Source organism: Molothrus ater, chromosome 5, assembly GCF_012460135.2.
Source record: "Molothrus ater isolate BHLD 08-10-18 breed brown headed cowbird chromosome 5, BPBGC_Mater_1.1, whole genome shotgun sequence".
Classification (NCBI taxonomy): Eukaryota; Metazoa; Chordata; class Aves; order Passeriformes; family Icteridae; genus Molothrus; species Molothrus ater.
In genome coordinates, this window is record NC_050482.2 from 31,225,138 (window position 1) to 31,241,057 (window position 15,920).

The window sequence follows — 15,920 nt, forward strand, 5'->3', positions numbered from 1 at the left end:
GGCTACTCTAACAGCTGCATTTAATTTAGTTTAAAAGAAGCTATTTGGCAACCATGTAAATTTGCACCTTCAAAGCAGGCACATTTAAAAAGCCAATGTCCTGTAGAATTAACCATTTTGAAGTCTTGCTGTTTTAGTGCAGTGATGACAACACGATTCACAGCTTTTTTAAACAATAAGCATCTGTACATGGAAACACAAAATAAAGACTGTTTTCACTCAGGTTTAACTACTGTTTTATAGTAAGCAATCTGCAATTCTCTCTCCGTCTTGGATCGGTAAAGATACTGGGTTCATTACTACAAATATAATCCAGCAAGAGTCTACAATTGCTCAACTTGACTGAGCAATTAAATAAAGCACAGATCTCATCTGTAACCAGAGAAGGGCAGCCAAGTAAGGAACAGAAGCATGAATTAAACAAAAAAAAAATTATCGTGTTCTTGGATTACCTCCTCATGTCGAGCAGGGAGTGGCTGCAGAAGGAAAAAAGAGGGAGAAAGGGTATGGGAAGGCAAAGACTCAGGCATGTACTGTATTTGGCAAACACTTGACACTAAGCCACTCAGAGAAAAGCTAGGTTACCAGGCAGATATCCAGTGCCTTTTTTTTTTCTTTTACTAAATAGCTCAATATTAATTTATGCATCTACTGTGTATATCCCTACACCAGATGCAGGCACACTAACAAAGGCACAGGGAAACTGCTGGTACTACAGCCTCACAGACATGAAAACTTAGAGCATGTGTGAGCACATCTGACAGGGGGAATTCACAAACTGAAGGATTTACAGCCTTGTTTTGGTTCATATAGCTGCAACCCACCTTACCAGTAGCTGTGGTAGGACCACACCCACTCTATTAAGAGGAACATCTTTTTATACAGTAAATCTAAAGGTACAAGTTTAAGTCAAATGAAGGCGCAAACACGCATCAGAAAGCACCTACATTTGCAACACTGTCTACAAACGTAATTCACACTTTTCATTCTTCATATACTAATGTGGGCCAGAGGCCACATGGCAGCATATTTTATTAAAGTAATGTGCAAATAAGATGCATGGTACCTGCAAACAGCATGTAGTTTCCATTTGTAAAAAGGTACAAGTAACAGTACAAAATTAGAATGCTTACTACTCATTTCAAGAAAATGAAGTCTGACATAGAAATACATACACTGTATTATTTACACCATTAATTTACAAAACATATTATTTGCATTAAAAAAGGCTATAAAATAATTACAAATATAGTATTTTTATAAGGATTTTTCCCTGTATAACCAATGTAGAGCATCTTGGAAATTATGCTTTATTGGAAAAAAAAATATTTTTTTTTCTTCTGATTTCAGAGCATCATGGGGTTTCTTTCTTCCCTTCTTCTCCTTATTCCCTTTTTAAATAAAGTTCCATACTGAGGTAGTAGTATGTCAAATTATTTCTTTGGTTCCACAAATCATTAATTCCAAAAGGAGCTACGTATCCGAATCACAGGATTGGAAAGTAGAAGTCCTAAAGTTTTCAAAGGACTGTTTGCAAGTATAAAAGCTATTTTCTCCTCTAGAAACTGTCCTTTCCTTTCCCTCTTCATCTGCCTCTGCATCAAAGTCCAGTGAGACATGATGATTATTATGGGAGGTTTTTGGTTGGCAATTTGCTGGCTGTCTACAGCTTGAAAGAGAGTCCAGCTGAGGCCTCCATAAAGGCTTTCCAAATGTTCCTGAAAGACAGTAAAAGAGTGAGCACAGAAATATTGATGCAAAAAGATTTGTGTCTCACCCTAGTGTACTTAAGTGACATTGAAATGCAAGACTGACAGAAATTGACGTAGTGACATTGAAATGCAAGGTTGACAGGAAACTCACCAAAGTGAGATTTTACTTAAATGCTCTTCCACCATTTTAAAGAAAACATCCATGTGATAACAAGCATAAGGCAAGATTCTGCCACAAGAGACATTAAAAACATTTCCAAGTAGTTGCATAGCCACCTACAACTTCATTTCTTTTGTTTTCATGACTACTTCCTTATCCATTTTTCTTTGGGGAGGGTGGTGAGGGGGGAGATAGGAACAGGGATCAACCTGCAAACACATCATAAGACACTTTCTAATGCAAAAGTCACTCCCTGTTTTGTTCTTCAATAAATGAATGGCACATGCAATCTGCCATGCAGTTCAGAAAAAAATAAACTAGGAATTTAAAAAAATGTAACCCCACAACCCCTGTCAGGTTATACAATATTGTCCCACAGTGCAATCTGAATGCTAACACCATCTTCTTCTGGCTAGCATCTCCCATTAATAATAAAGATGGAGATAGCCACATGCTGCATTCGCCACTGATCATCCAGTCAGTTGTGGGCAAAGAGAACAGTAGCAACCCAAAGAGAATTACACATTCCAGTTCAACTATAATTAATAATTATCTGTATTTACTAGCCAGTAAACAATCAGTGTGTGTCATTCTCCATCACTGGGAAGCTGTTAGTATCAACACCTCTACAAGAAGGGCCTTCTTTTTTTCAGCGAGTAAAGACATACCCATCCTAAGTCAAAGTGTCTGTAAGGACTTATTTTCAGAGGACAGTGTGTCACAGGCTGACTTTGAAGAACTCAAGTTTTTATTAACAATTGAACACTACATTTTAAAATAAATTTTGAACCCAAAATGCAACACTTCTGCTTTTGTTAGAACTAAAGGTTTCAAGTAAAACTCCGAACTGAGAAGTTACTAAAAAAGGAATTGGACAAAACCCCTATTTCCATCAATGATTTGTAGAGCAGTTTAGACCTAATGCAGTATGAAAGGGTGCTCCTCACAGCACCAAAGCTACAAATGAACTGTCTTAAAAACAAAAATACATGCTACAAACTTTCTGGCTTCTGCATCAACTGTGATGCTAATGCCAGCTGTTGACTTCACTATGATTGCACAGGCAAAATGGGGCTTGAATTTGACGACCATGTTGAAGAAGCAAATTCACAACTAAAGACAAGAAATCGATCACAACTTCTTCCACAGCTACCATGTCCAAGATCTAGCCGTAGGCTCTTTGAAGGAAGAGTGCTAATGATTATGAAGCATCTAAGGCAACAACAATGCAACATAAGTGGGGTGGTACGCTCAGAGAACTGATCAAAGAAGTAACTCTGCAGAGATTTTTAGGGCAGACTGAGGCCTATGCACCCTTGGGGTGACAGTAACTGCTGGATATACGAACACACAGTTGGACTGCTTTCTGCAGGAGACGTACTAAAGCCCTATCTGCATGGTCCCACCGCAGCAGTAGCGGCAGGCAGCCAGGAGGCTGGCCGTGTGCAGTCCCAGGGTCTCTGCCAGATGTCCTGGCATCTGCAACGTTTTACAGTTCAAACATCTGGCTTTTGAAGGGGGAAAACTTCAGAGCTTGTGCCTCCCTCCCCACCCCCTGAGAACAAAGAGCCCAGTGATGCACATTCCCCCAGGTCCCCTTCAGAGCCAGGCAAACCCAGATCTTGATCAGCCAGTGCTGACACACCAGCCAGGAGACAATCCATGGTACTAGGGCTGGTTTTGACACTAAGATATCACAAAGACGAAAGCAATATGTGGTTTTGTATGCATTTTAAACCAAGCAACCAAACCAACATCCAAAATTTAATGAGCTTCAAGGATAAAGGAATGCTTTTCTCCTTCCCTCACCTCTCCCTGCAATCTGGATTAAAATTGTAAACCCAAAACTAAACTTCGGGAATTCTTTTATCATGCACATCATGAGAAAATGACAAAGGATGGATAAAGGAGGGTATTTTTACATCGTGCCTTATTTTGAAGGGTAAATAGTTCTGGCTGACAGTGTTATACAAGATATATGCATACAAGTTCAATTCTCCCCACCTGCACTGAGCCCTCCTTACACATTTTTGCCTGTCAGGCAAAACTTCTGGTATGCCTAAAGTTTCTTAAGGTGTATTTAAGCTATGTATGCTAACGTTTACAGAAATCTGCCAGCAATATTAAGACAGAAGATAAGAATCGCATCACTGATGAGATTTTTACAGAAGTGTAAGCTATTAAGATCTGGTAATCTAAATATCCTCATTACACCGCTTTACTATAGTCACTTTTCTGTTCCTCAGCATCAAACATTCAAACATTTGGGAAAGAAAAAGGTGAGAAATCAGTTTTGCTTGGTGTTGTAGGTAGGAAACAAGACAGCAAAGACAATGGCAGCTCAAATAAAAAACAATAGCTAGAACATACCCATGAAAGTGCTTTTACTCATAATAGATGAGGGTTCCAAACTTCTGTTTAAATCAAATGTGTCTGAATTAGGACTTCTGCTTTTCAGTCCCATTCCTTCATTTTGAGTATAAATAGAGTTCATCAATCTGCTACTTGTAGCCTGTGTTCCAATAATGCCAACACATTGGTCAAAGGGATCTTCCTGTGGAGGTGAGTATTGACAGCATTCCTTTTTCTTTAAATATCCAGACTCATAAGGGCCCAAGCCTGCTGTTCTCTGGTCAGGGCTGCAACCTAAAGGAAATGAAAAATTCATTTTATATAGATTCATCTTAAGAAAGACTGAGTTAGGACTAAAACCTCTCCCCACGAACTTACTTGTACTGTATGCTTCAAATGCGTCAGAACTGCAAGCGCTGCCTTTTAAATACAAAGTCCCTGAAGTCCCCAGATAGTGGCAAAGGAATGGATCTGCAACACCCTCCAAGTCTGTCTCACTGCTGTTATCTAGATGGCAAATGCCTTAAAAATAAAATTGATGTGTCACCACACAGTCTTTTCTCAATCTCCAGCTTAGAGTTTCTTGAGTAAGTTTTAAGAACCCCACGTGTTCAACTACATTTCATAGTGTAGTTTAGAGTTTGCTTAGGTTTAACCTAACTTTTGGATGAGAATCCTAACTCCAGCAACTGTTCAATTAATTAGCTTGACAGAGAATGTGTCACTTCACTGTACAATCCCTGAATAACAAAACAAAACCAAACCAATTACAGGGATCAGAACCAGGGACCTCCTTCTTCCAAAGCACACTAGACAAATTCATTATCTGTCTTACAGCCTCTTTCAAAAGCAGAATGTCAATGTCAAAGTCCTGGTTGAAAGAATCTGAGGGAATCACTGGCTGCCTAAACAGCTATAAAGATTTTTAGTTCAATGGCTCCTGAAAGCTTTGGACATAGTCTCTGGTCCTTGATCCACAAAGAGGCTGTTCCTCTCACTACCCAACAACTGCAAAATTATCTCACCATCACTCCATTCCCACATGTCCCAGCTCCTGATTGTGTCTCAACCCCAAGCCCTTTCCCAGAAAGGTGCATTTTCCTCCCTAGTGCAAGTATATACGGGATTCTTTGGGCCCACATGTATAAATGTCAAGTACTGCAGCTTTTAACTTACAGTCAACCTTAAATTTTTTATTGACTCTGACTGTAATGATTTTTTTTAACCAGCAAGTTTAAAGAGTTATACTAAAGTTCCACTGGTATTACCACACATGCTTTACACCTCTAAAACCACCCTTTTCAAGCTGTAAGAGAGAAGACATGCCATGGGTAATTTCTTTTTGACGCTCTTGTTTTACACATGTCCTCATCAGTTTAAATTTACCCTTGAGACTAGAGAAAAACTTCCTGATTTAAATAAATACCACAACGTCATCTGGATGAACAGAACCAAGTTATTATCGTGTTGAAAAATCACAAGCAATAATTTTCATGTCCTCTATTAAATTGTGTAAAGATGCTTCTTTACTGTTCTTTCTTTCTATTAGTTAGAAAGACAATAGCCAAACTGCAGCTCCTCAAGTCACATGAAAAATCTGTTTAGCATTTTCTACCTACCATTACTGTCCCTCTGCTGCAGGAAATACCCTCCTGCAGAAGATGAGAGGAACTGATGGTGACTGCCATTTTCAGATGAGCCATATCCATCCTGCCTTTCAGCCAGTGTCCCCTGGGATGACAGGTAACTTGGAATGTCAGCAGGCAAATTTGTTTCATCTGTGGGGGAGCAAAACACATACAAAAGCCATCAACACACTTGAGTTTGTAGAAACATTTTTAAACTTGTCAGCAAAGCACTGAAAGCAACAAATAATTCACCTTTCTGCCTCTGAGTCAAAGCACACAAACGTTCCTACAATAAAGTCACTGTAAGGCAACCACAAACATTTGTTTTCCTTTCCAAGGTAAACCTTCAGTTTACGCACCTGTGTTTGTGATGCTGCAATCTTCATTTCTCCTTCTGGTGTGGTAGATGATGACCACCCACACCAAGGAAGTGCCCACCACACAGCAAACCACAGCTATGATCACAATGCCAACTGTGGCCCATCCATCATCATCAAGTGATGGGGCAACGTTTTGAGGAGAGTCACAGGTGGGAGTAGGAATTACATTAAGTCGGATGTTGCCTCGTTCCGTTCCAAGTGTATTAGACATTTCACAAGTGTATTTCCCGGCATCTTCTACATCTGTATCCACAATAATTAGTAACTGATTGCCTGCAGCAAAGAAGTGTCTTTCTGTTACCATGAGAGGGCTGTCATCCTTAGTCCAGTTCAGTCGGGGTGGAGGGCTACCACCAGCAATGCACTGCATGACTGCAGTTTCACCTTTTGTTACAGTTCGATCCAGCAAAGGCCGCAAAAATGATGGTGTTTCTGAAAAGAAAGCACAAGCCTTATATTCTAAATGACCTCGCAAGAGTAAGAAGTGTCCCTTTCCTTCACAGCTCAAGAGGAAAAGCTGAATTAAATGCATCAGTAAGGCCTAATAAAGCTTACTCTCATTCTAAGAAGAAACTCAAGAATTTGTACCTAAAGCCTACAATTTAATTGTCAATTGGTCCGATTTACATGCTTGATTACCTTACAAGGTAAAAATGCTAAATCATACATGCTTAAGATGCAAAGAACTACAATAAAAACGATTAACAAAATGTCAAGAAATCAAAAGTTAAACAAATCTACAGTCTCTAAATGAAAACAGAAGCCCCTTCTTCCCTCCATCCCATGTGTACCAGACGCGTATACACTGAGAAACATAACTAACTTTTATTATTTTGACTCATATTATTGATTGTGCTGTTAAGGTTTGCCAATATCTTACCTAGTACTGTTAATGTTGCGTTAGCTGAAATGCTTCCAGCAGTGTTTTGAGCTGTACAGCTGTAAACACCTGTGTCCTCGATCTTTACATCAACAATAAAGAATACATCATCTTCAGGCATGACATGCATGCGCCTCTTGCGTGCTGCAGGAAAATCTGTTCCACCATCTTTCTGCCAAGCAATCTGTGGGATAGGATGCCCAACTGCAGCACATTCCAAACGTGCCATTGCCCCAGCTCGAATGGTCAAGTCCATGGGGATTTTTGTAAATGAAGGCAGCACTAAAGAAAAGTTGGTGATACCAAAATCAATACATGAAACATACTTCTCTTTTGTACAGCCTTTCCTTGAACACCCCTCATGGGCCTAAAAACACTAGAGAAACATACAGTCTAAATTGATCAGTAGCCAGCAGAAAGGGAGGGAACTGTGAAGTATGTGAGACCACCTAGATCAAAATCTCATTTTTGCTAACAGCCTCCTATGTGACCTTTCCATAGCATCTTGAAACAGAGCCTACACTTACCTCCTGCGAGAAAAAGTTAACATTTTTCCATCTTGTAACATTGATTTTGCCAGATTTACTATGAATTAGGTATGTTGTTTTTTCCTATACTATGCTTCAGTACACTGGGACCAGAGGTAAAATTTTATAGTGACCTTGGAAATGGATAAATTTTCAAGAAATAATCTCGTATTATGGATCTTCTAAAAGATGCAGATGACAAGAATGAAAAATCTATGAATCCTTATCTTGATTAAAATCATTCAAAGTCCACAAGCAAAACACTACTTACTGTTTACTGTAAGTTTGGCTTTGACAGAGTAGGATGAACCGAAATGATTTGAAATAACACACTGGTATTTCCCTTCATTACTGAATTCCACATTGCGCAGTCGAAGGATGGTGGTGTACTCCATCACTTCTCCACCCTGGGCCCGGAGGTGTGCGTAATTCTCCATTTCAGCGTCTTGCAGTAATTCGTTGTCTTTCTTCCATGCAAAAGTCATTGGGGAATCACTGCTGCTGGCTGCTGAACACACAAAACTCAAATTGGAGCCTTTAATTGCTGACTGGGTTTCTGGCTGGACAGTGATCTGTGGTTTAGGAAAATCATCTGCACAGAGGAAAAGAAAAATAATATATGTGATGCCTGAGGACTCTTCCCAGAGAGTTAGTAAGCCTTGTTTTATAGGTTTGAGAGAAGAGTCAGATAAGTATTTATTAAATGGATCCACAGTGCTTTTGTTTTAAATTTTGTTAGCCTTAGGGCATTTAAAGATGCCATATTTATGAGTTTATTGTGCCAAGCCATCACTTATTGAAGAGAGAGCACATTTAAAAGCAGACTGTGTGCATAGCTTCTTCAATAACAGCACTAAAGATATAAGAACTACTCCCTGACATCCATAAGAACTACTCTGAACATCAATCATGAAGCCTACCTCTCATCTTTACAACACCTCAGGCTGCTGGGAGTTTTTCTTTATTGAATGCATAGTTCTTCTGCCATCAGAAACGGCAAGTTACAGTTGAGCATTTCACCCAAACCCACAAAAAAAATCATGTACAAAAGTCAGTGTTCCAGTGATGTGCGTCTGTTTGGGCCAAAGGGGATGGAAGGTCCCTTAAGCAGGGCAGAACACAAGAATTTCAAGAATTCCTGGAGGTCCCTTTACTATAGGAATGTTACCTTTGAAGTGCCATGTTACGAGTTTACAGAATTAGCTGCCTTCTGAATTATTTATTCAATTGTGTGTACACTGCATCTGCAAAAGGAGTAGACAAGTAAATGCCTGGTCTCCCAAAATCAAAAGCCTTAGTATATTCCCAACTTTCAAGATGTGTCCAATCTCTGGACAAAGGAACTGCAGGGAAAGCCCTGTGCCCCAAAAATTCCTCCCTGCAGATCCTGCTGTCTCCTAGCATGTTTGTCTTATTACATCTCAAATGACTGGGAACAACTATGGGGTCAAGTGCTACTTCCTTGAAGAACCTCCACTCTGTTACAAATGAAAATGAGACGTGCAGACAGCCTAACCTTGAACCATCTGCAAAACTCCTGCAGGTATGATGCTGTGCTCCAGTGACAGGGCAACGTGGATCTGGGACTCTAAGCATGGACTTTAAGAACATCCCAGGCTATTTGCTTTTCATGCTTCATACCCATGTCTTACCATTTGCAAATTGAGTTATTACATACACCGACTTTGCATGGCAATAACTAAGTAAAACACTCTAAGTACTTAAATTAGCCTTGTGAAAGGACATCAGAACATACTTCAATCTTAATTATCTGACAGGAAGGGGTGATACAAAGGTCACTCAAATAAGCATACAGTACAGAATACAGAACACACTAGGATAAGATTAGCATTATGTTTTGTCAGAACAGAATAATCCAAGAGCATATTTGAAGGAATGTATTACAAAGACATCCACATATATACACACCTTTTAATTTCAGACAGGAGTCAACACACTCCACTTAAAAATTCTATAAAAGCAAAAGCAGCCCTTGTAAACTTGTAAGGCAAGGTGGGTATACCAGAACGTCTAGTGATAACAGACTTTATAGATATAACTGAAACACTCAATGATTTTATTAGGATTTTTAGTTACTTCTGCATGGCAATTGTGTTAAGTACCAAGCGCAAAACTGATTCAGTACATTTCTTTTTGCTAACACATCTTAAATGGTTTAAAACTAAATACTTTAAAATAGCATTCAGCAGCCCAAAGAAAGATCACAATTCCCCCAATAATTCCCTGCGTTATGTCAACCTCTGCTTCTCGGCAGTAGCGAGAATCTGCTGATTATTTATTAAATATGTGTCTGCTAACAGGAAAGGAAAAACCAACATTTTGGTACACTACTTTATATTCTGGACTTGCTTTCCCACTGAAAAAGGGTATCAACAGTAAAAATTAACCAGTTATATTTGCTATGAGACAAAATTGTTGAGAAGGCACTTATCTTTTTGTCTCCAAAGAATATAATGTTTGAATTTTCTTTAGTAAGAAAAATAAAACTTATTCAACAAAAATACATGAAATGCAGTTAGTTGGCTTTTAACTTTCCTGATATTTTCAAAGTTCCTACTTTATATATCAGAGTAATCAAACATGTCCTTACCCTGAATGCTTAGCTTCACTTTGCTTTAAATAGAGAACATAACACAGGTGTTCATGAATGCTACTAAACACACATAGAATAATTTCATTTTTAAAGCAGATGCTATCACCTCAAATTCTCAGGTCCTAAAGTAAAAATATTTTGCTAGCATTTACTCTCTGGCAAACTGAAATAAAAAATACCAGTATCGTAACTGTGGTCATCAGGTATTTTTTAAACATAGTTTAAAAGACAGTAATTTAAATACTCCAAATAATTTTTAAAGCACACCACAAGCACACATAAAAAACATCAGAGCTGAGGCAAATATAGCTTTTTTACCTTGAAATTTTATCAGCCCTGGAATAACTTCAAGAATAATGGAATATGAAAAAAAATTTACAAATAACCAAACCCAAAAACTACATCTTAATTTCGCCAAAGTATGTCTCACTTAAAAACAATAGTGATTAAAACAATATCTTTTAAATCTAGAGGCACATACATTTACCCTCACAAAGTACTGAGCTTTCACTTGCATGCATAGAATATGATATGTTCTATGTAAGCAAGCTGTACTTGGTATAAAAGTCAAAATATCATCACTCACTCTCTTGTACAAAGCCTCAAGCTTTAAGCATCTACATCACAGTTTGGAAACAGAAAAAAATATTACTAAGTATCACATCCTTTCAATTTTGTTATAGAAATCACAATATATCAAGGAACCACCAAAAAAAATTGCAAGCACCCAGCAATATTTGTTTTATGGAATGAGAAATAGAGGCTACACTCACCACAGACAAACCCATCCAGGCTGACAGCAAAAATACTTCTCCCTTTTAGCAGCTGAGGATGGGCACAACTAGCATTTACAAAGCTCTGGAAGTTGTTCTCTGACATCCACTGTGGTAGCCATTTCAACTGGCAGTCACACAAGAGACTTGATGTGTTGAAGTGCCTAAGAAAAAGCAATTAAAAACAAAGCCTGTTTGTTTGTAATACAGATCTGTATGAGCACACTCATAACAAAACTAAGGCTCTAGGTTAAACACACATATTGCAAGAGAAAGACGGCAATATTGCTCAGCTCAAATCCCAAATCCCTCCCTTGCCCAGCTGGTGATGCTGTGCCCAATGCCCCCCAAGGACATGGGTGGCCCTCCTGGCTGCCAGGGCACTGGTGAGTCATATCCAACTTGCCATCAACCAGGACACCAGGTCCCTTTCCACAGCTCTGCTTTCCAGCCTCTCATTCCCTGGTCTGTCCATACACCCAGGGCTGCCCTACCCCAGGTAAAGAATCCAGCACTTTCTCTTGCTGGACTTCATACAGCTGCTGATTGCCCAGCCCTCTCATTTGTTGAGGTCACTCTGCAGGGCCCCCCTGCCTTCGAGGGAGTCAACAGCTCCTCCCAGTTTTGTATTGTTTGTGAACTTGCTCAGTATCCCTTTGAGTCCTAAGTCGGAGTCATTGATGAAGAGCACAGGGCTGATGATGGAGCCCTGCTGAACCCCACCAGTGACAGGTTGCCAATTTGATGTCACCCCTTTCAGTATAACCCTCTGCACCCAGCCTGTGAGCCAGTGCTGCTCTGCATTGATCAACAGAAAAAAAGGGTGAGAGGACAAAAACTCATCCTCACTAAAATACATTTTTCGCAGTGACCACTTCACGACTTCTCTGAAGATCTGTCTCTCTGCTACTACAGGAGAGAAGGAGCCAATTACAAGCAGTGACAACCAGGTCTTTACAAAAGAATTTCAGCACTGCATTTCACTGGTCCAGCACTGCTGGTCTTAGAGCACATTACATTAAAGTCTCCCTTATCTAAAACCTGTTAGAGATCACCTAATTTAAAATAAGGATTTTAGAGACAACAAATGTAGCAGAAATTTAATGTAGCCACCTATCCTACACTCTCTCACTTAAATACATCGATCATATAAAAACAGAAAAAAAAACCCCAAAACACTGGCATAAACTTTTTATGTTATTTCAGAGAGATTACAGCAGGGGTTTATCACTGCACCAGGTGATGTCTTACAAAGCTTTTATTTATACATTTATATGTATAGATAATATCTATATACGTAATAGAGATTATGTCTTTTGATAGAAACTTACAATTCTTTGAGTTTCTTCATTTGTGAAAATGCATTTCCTTGAACTGACATAATTGCATTGTTACTTAGATCTCTAGGAAGAAAAAAGAAAAATACGATTAGAAGAAAATAACAGATTTATTAAACTGAATGGATTTAAGACTTAAGCAATAATTTGCTGTTTTAGTGATATACAAAGGGTGCTTAAGCTCAAAATAAAAAGAGATGCAAATAAGAAGTTTCATGGCATGTTTAATATGTAAGAATTTCTGCATTAATTCCAAAATTCACACTCAGTATAACTTCAAAACTGAAAAATCTTCTGAAGATCACAGTAGCAACCATGGTAAGGTTAATCAAATAATCAAATATTTATGACTTTCATCCCAAGTTATAAATAAAGCTTGTTACTTCTCCTTTAAATTCAGCTAGTATCAAAATTCATTTTTTTCCCATTTTGGGTTAAATGTGAATGTCTACTACTTACAAGTGTTCAAGTGCATCCAAACCAGAAAATGCTTTCTTTGTAATGGATCTAATCCTGTTTCCTTGGAGTATCCTGAAAAATTTAAGCACATGATGCAAAAGAAATGCAATTAAATGGGAGTATTTTTGAGCTGAATAATTGCATTTTTGGCATTTATTTTTCAACTCTGACTAGTATTCACCACTCACCCATTTCCAATGCAGCAAAATGTATCACATCTAAAAGATACTTATTTATTCCCCTTGAATAAATAGCTAGATTGTTTTTACAATGATTTTAGAAGACATTTAAGGTATGCAGTTAAGTGATATGGATTATTCTAAATGTAGAACTATAAACATTTTTTAATTTCCTTAATATGCATTTGAAAATTTCAATGTAATGGAGCCACTTCCACTGGATGCTACTTTACCTTACTGAAGACTAAGCCTGCCACTATGCCTTTTATCATATGATACACTTATTATTTTTTAGTATGGAAAAACCTCATTCTTTGATAAATATGTCCATAAATATTAACAATACTTCAAGCATTTCAGATTAGTTTGACTTGGAGAATCTTGAATTTCTTTTATTGAAAAGGAAGATGTTATAGAGAACAAAGTGTTAAGAGAGAAAAAAAAATCACCACTGCTATGGAAAATTTAATATCCTTAAGTGTTGGGCTTGTCCTTTGAAAGATACATAATAAGCTCTTTTTTTAAGGCATGATGAGATACAAATACTGTAGCAATACTCACAGCTTCTTAAGTTTATCTAGGCCAGAGAAAGCACCATTCATATCTTCAATAGTCCATGATATTTCATTGTTTTTCAGATCCCTGTTTAAAGAGGGGAGGGGAAATCAAATCACAAAAGCTATTAAAAAGAACAAGGCACATACTTCTTCAACAGCAAGTATTACTTAAAAAAATCTAAAATAGCTTTCTGTTGGATTGGTTGGATTTTTGTTCAGTTGGTTTTTGTGGGTTAAACAAAGCTTTTCCTGATTAACTTTATCACTTCAATTTTTACTGAGAGACTTGGAAGACTATTAGTGTTTTTCCCACTGATAATTAAAAAGATCACAGACTCAATAATTTTTAGAACTGTGAGCAAACCAAACCACATAGCCCTCCAAAGGTATTCACATACAGGACTATTTTAAGAAAACATGCACTGCAGGAAGGGAAAGGACCAACTGTTGTCCCTTTGAAACAGAACACCCTCATGTTGTTTGAAGTCCTTAATATTAACACCCAGAGAGTCATTTTAACATCCCAAAACACTTGCTTAATTATCTATGAAGCATAAAGAGATTACAGATTTGTGTACAGAATAGTGTGTCTGCAAACAATCTAGAGGGTTGAGCAGGAGGAGAAAGAAGAATCTAGGAGAAATTGCCTAATACTTAATACCTAAACAGCTCACAATTCTCTAAGTTCCTTTCTTTATGATTTCCAACTCTCTATATTCTTAAAAAACATGGTGTACACTCCTCTAATTTGCATCTTTCCTAGATGCCCTAAGTGTGAGTATGTGAGCAAACTCCTGAAAATAAAGCCTAGAGGCAAAGGCAATTGTTTTGCTCATCTGCCTGACAGATGGGTCAGTGGTATGCAATGGGAAGGTTTTAATGAAGACGAATGTATTTAGATTAGTTCTTTCCCTTCCTTTAAGAAATGCTATTGCAAAAACACACTCTGATACTTAAAGCAATTGTCCAGTCATGACAATGATTTTTGTCTTATTTCTGGTGTGAGAGAAAATGATTCAGTTAAGACACAACTATGATCCAGATCCCTAAAACTGTGGGCAGCAGTGCTCTGCTTGCTGCCTTCAAGAGATATGCCTCTCCCACAGCAATGCTACTGGAAGTCTGTATCCCTGTTACCACCATCCATTGTGTACAGCCTTAACAAAAGAGGAACTCCTCCCTTTCTCACCTATTCTGGAAAGAAATCTTACTGTAAGAAAATCATACACTGATCAGGGGAAGTTAACAAAATGTTCTTGTCTCTTTCATAAAGAAAAGAAATAACCTATAAACACAGGATTTTTCTTAAGGTTTTGACCTTACAAATTGAGTTTGTCAACTTACAAAATCTGTAGACTGGAAAGTCCCTTGAAGGCACAATCAGCAATGTAATTTACTTTGTTGTTTCCAATGTACAGTCCAACCAGCACGCTTAAACCAATGAAGCTTGAATCATCTAACCTTGCTAATTGATTGAATGTCAAATCTCTGCAAATTTAAGGGGGGGAAAAAAGCATTTTAATGTTCATGCTGCAGTGCTTATTTAACTTAGTTCAACCCACATGAATTTTCAGGGGGGAAGCACCAGTTTTCCCCTGATGATTATCACAGAACCCACTACACCACTTCTGACCACAAAGCATTTTGCATTGTTTTGAACAATTCACAAATTACTGCAGAATTAATTTCTCTCATTTGAAAATTACTGTGTTACGGCTTTAGTACAACCTCTACAGAAAATGGAACAATCTCAGTTAACTTCCAAATTCTTTCAACAAGATATAATTGTCTTATACAGCAAAGTTGTAGTCATCTTGGAAACTTTGCTATGAAAAATTCACAGATCAGTGCTAAGAAGCTCATGTTCTGCCATGTACCTGGCTTTTGAAACTGGAAGAGAATAAAGATACTCACAGTTCACTGAGTTTTTGGCAAAATTCCCAGGCATCAGGACTGATCCTGCTGATGGCATTTTGGCTGAGATGGAGTTGTTGCAGCATCAGTAAGCCATAAAGCCAGCCTTTGGTTACCTCTGTTAAGTTGTTATGGTCCAGCTGCCTACAAACACCCACAAACAGAAAAAGACATAAGGTTTAGAAACTCAGCAGCATGCATGCTATGCCACAGGTCCACCTCTGACCTCACAACACTGGCTAGATAGCTGGAGCCTCTATATAAATCTTGAGTTGTATCCATGCATTTAAAATGTGCTGCTCTACACATTCACTACTGACTGCTTGCTCCTTTTCAGACCACACCAAAACAATTCAATTCATAAACATCTTTAAATTTTATCACACAATTCTATTAATTTTGTGCAAATCTACTTAGTATGTTATCAGCAGAACCTATCAGCAAAATT

At 38.1% G+C, this 15,920-nt stretch overlaps 1 protein-coding gene across 1 annotated transcript in view; it reads right to left on the minus strand.

Moving 5' to 3' along the window:
* Positions 1-634: 634 nt before the first annotated feature.
* Positions 635-15,920, minus strand: part of LRIG3 (leucine rich repeats and immunoglobulin like domains 3) — a 38,070-nt gene continuing 22,784 nt past the window's right edge. Inside the window, exons 7-19 of the mRNA XM_036401812.2 lie at positions 15,473-15,616; positions 14,903-15,046; positions 13,563-13,643; positions 12,823-12,894; positions 12,358-12,429; positions 11,027-11,190; positions 7,911-8,231; positions 7,113-7,394; positions 6,212-6,664; positions 5,844-6,002; positions 4,603-4,746; positions 4,243-4,518; positions 635-1,718 (exon numbers count right to left, since the gene is read on the minus strand). Coding sequence (XP_036257705.1) covers positions 1,474-1,718; positions 4,243-4,518; positions 4,603-4,746; positions 5,844-6,002; positions 6,212-6,664; positions 7,113-7,394; positions 7,911-8,231; positions 11,027-11,190; positions 12,358-12,429; positions 12,823-12,894; positions 13,563-13,643; positions 14,903-15,046; positions 15,473-15,616 — 2,557 coding nt within the window. The 3' untranslated portion in view covers positions 635-1,473. The remainder of the gene's footprint in view (positions 1,719-4,242; positions 4,519-4,602; positions 4,747-5,843; positions 6,003-6,211; positions 6,665-7,112; positions 7,395-7,910; positions 8,232-11,026; positions 11,191-12,357; positions 12,430-12,822; positions 12,895-13,562; positions 13,644-14,902; positions 15,047-15,472; positions 15,617-15,920) is intronic.